This window comes from Loa loa (genome assembly GCF_000183805.2).
Source record: "Loa loa unplaced genomic scaffold supercont3.309, whole genome shotgun sequence".
NCBI classification, from domain to species: domain Eukaryota; kingdom Metazoa; phylum Nematoda; class Chromadorea; order Rhabditida; family Onchocercidae; genus Loa; species Loa loa.
The window spans coordinates 48,598-51,388 of NW_018108489.1; the positions used below are offsets into that span (position 1 = coordinate 48,598).

Consider the following 2,791-nt stretch of genomic DNA (forward strand, 5'->3'; position numbering starts at 1 on the left):
TTCTAGGCGTTTGAAATCTTTCTGGCATGTCGAGGGTGGATTATAGCCTATTACTGTTAGATAATGTTTTCGTCATGATTCCATATATGTTGTCATGGTGGATTATGTTTTATGGATTTTAAAATATTACCAAATTTAGTTAGCCATTATTGGAGGTAGTTTAAGTGTGTTGGGATGTCGATGAAATTGTTGAAGGAAGCTATCGAGCTTGTGAATGCAGGTTGGTTAATTTTATTCTTTGTTTTTATTTCAAGGGGAAAATGAATGAGATTAGGAGCTTGTTAAATATTTATTTGTTCGATATGAAACGACTTCGGATATGGTCTTTGTTTGATTAGTTCCAAGTGGTAATAATGGTAAGTTGAGACGAGAAGTTCCATTCCGCTGACGAATCGTGTGGTAGATTTTGTGAAAGCTATAAATATCTACCTGGAATGGATTTACTAGAACTTTGTAGATCGCATATTTGATTTAACCAGGATAAAACCTTTGGGCTTATTTCTTATCCATAACGCTTTATGTTGAAGTATTCTATATTGCTTTGCTTATTTATTCTTATTTTTACTTTCTAGGGTTTTGTTCATTTTTAGATGATAGCGTGAAAAGCGCAAAAACCGTACGGAAATCAGGAAGGCCTTCGAAGATGGAAAGAAATCGTCAGCAGTTTGCCGCCGTAGCTACCACTTCAGAATACGATCCGGAATTGGATGATATCATCGTTAATTCTAATGTGCAAAGGCGAAGTGTAAAGAACCAGAATAGGAAAAAAATTGCTAAGGTAATGGAACAGTAAAAAAATTACGCCAATTTCGATGGTCTTGTTATCGTTCATTTCTTCTCAAATCAATATTCTTAAGTATAAACTTTAAAGGCGACTTGTTTTTTTTTTTGATCTTTTACTGAATTTTCCAGAAGTTATAAGTTTGACTTGAAGTTTTAACTAATGAATTTCAGGTAAATATTAATTGCTAATGATATTGCATGCAGTAGTATCTTGATGACTAATTTCCATTATGAAACGTTGTATTAGTGTGTTAAACTACTTTTTAGCTTAAGCGGCTTTTTTACGGGAATTCAAATAACATTGCAATATTAAAGTTCATGAATGACTTTTTATTTTATAGACTATTTTCCTTTTTCGTTCTGTTGACTTCTTTCAGTCTATTCATTTTATCCCATTTTTTAATTTTCAATATATTTAAAATAGTGATTTGTATTTTATTTTTCAGAACATTTCGCTGTTAGAAGAAAGTCGTTTAAAAGGTAAGACGAATCTATTGAAACGTAACATCAAATATATGATTTATGAAGCGAACTGTAAATTGGATCCTGACAAAACCAAACAGATGATGGACTTCATGGATGAACATAACCGTCGTCGAAAAAAAATTCTTCGCGCATTGCGTAAACGAAATAGTTTGTTTTGCTTTTAGCATGTTTTTCTTCATTTATACCTATAATTTTCCAAAATTTGATACCGTCAGGTTATCAAGTTATCCACGCTCCAACTGTTATTTGATGAAAGTTGATATAACCGGTGTCGTTAGGCCATTCAGGATTTATTTTAGCTTTAAATAATGTGTAGGACTTTGAGTGAGCAATGTGGTTGAAGTGATTTTATCTTCATAATTCATTTCCTATGTGTGTTTGGCATTTTTTTAGATGGAGTACGAGATCATCGGTACTTCAAGAAATCCAACAATAAATCCATATTTACGAATGAAGATTTCATGAAAGTTGGACCTGACAGAATAAAAGTAAGAATTTTACGTTTAAATACTAGAGTTCGGCTCTGTATCTGTCTGAAGTCATGAAATATGCGAACGAACACTAATCTAAATTAACAGTTGAAAACATGAATAAAATTTTGCAGTTACTACGAAGAAAAAACGTCAAAAAAAGTAATGGGCAATCAAAAGAATAATTGTTTGGATGATGCGACATTTGTGAGCATTGATCTTTCCTGTTCTTGCAGTGATCACCACGACTATAATTCTTTTTTTTCCTTTTTTAAGGTTAAACGCGCACTTATATTTATGTTAGTACCATAAACTGCAGAATTTTTGATACCGGCATTTATAAATCCAGTGTTTTTTTTACTTTGTTGCAGATTTAGGTATTTAATCTTGATGTTAAAAATTATTAAAATGATTGCTTGTTATGAAATTTTATTTCTTTACCAATGAAATAAAAGTTATTAATTTCGTGAAATCACTAATTGGAAAAATAAAATTTCAATATGATGTGACTGAAGTTAAAGATTGTTTCAAAAAATTAAGGAGTTAATTAATTGTGCACAACAAAATATACTAAAGTGTATTGCTATATGCGGAAGTGATGTGTATCACAAAATAACATTTATTCACGGTAAGCTATATATCATTTTGATCATTCAGCTATAATCAGCAATCAGTTGAAAACCAATTGAATGACAGGTAAATTTAAACAATCAAGTTTTGAAATAATAAGATGGGATTCATTTTTGATTAATTAAAAATTTAAATTAGATGTGACAATTTATTTTGCACATAAACTCTACATTCTTTCGCAACATTTTCATATCGCCATTTTTACGTATCTCTGAACGGTCGGTGACTTAATTTAGAAAAAAAAAAGAAACGGAAGTAAATTAATAATGGGTGAAGAATATGAAGCATTGGGTCCAGCAGGAGCTGGTTTGTTTTACTTATCCTCTAAATTATTATTCATTTATTACTGATTGCTTTATATAAATATATATATATATATATATATATATATATATATATATATATATATATATATATATATA

At 30.1% G+C, this 2,791-nt stretch overlaps 1 protein-coding gene across 2 annotated transcripts in view; it reads left to right on the forward strand.

Moving 5' to 3' along the window:
• LOAG_14302 overlaps window positions 1–2,098 on the forward strand; it is a gene marked incomplete at its 3' end in the record, with an annotated part of 2,650 nt that extends 552 nt beyond the window's left edge. The window contains exons 1-5 of one of the 2 annotated variants that reach the window (XM_020448788.1): window positions 135–220; window positions 591–778; window positions 1,230–1,416; window positions 1,663–1,757; window positions 1,874–2,098. In XM_020448788.1, coding sequence (XP_020301092.1) covers window positions 175–220; window positions 591–778; window positions 1,230–1,416; window positions 1,663–1,757; window positions 1,874–1,924 — 567 coding nt within the window. In that variant the 5' untranslated portion in view covers window positions 135–174. Of the gene's footprint in view, window positions 1–134; window positions 221–590; window positions 779–1,229; window positions 1,417–1,662; window positions 1,758–1,873 lie in introns of those variants that run through there. The other variant, XM_020448789.1, reaches the window with a different exon arrangement.
• Window positions 2,099–2,791: the final 693 nt, after the last annotated feature.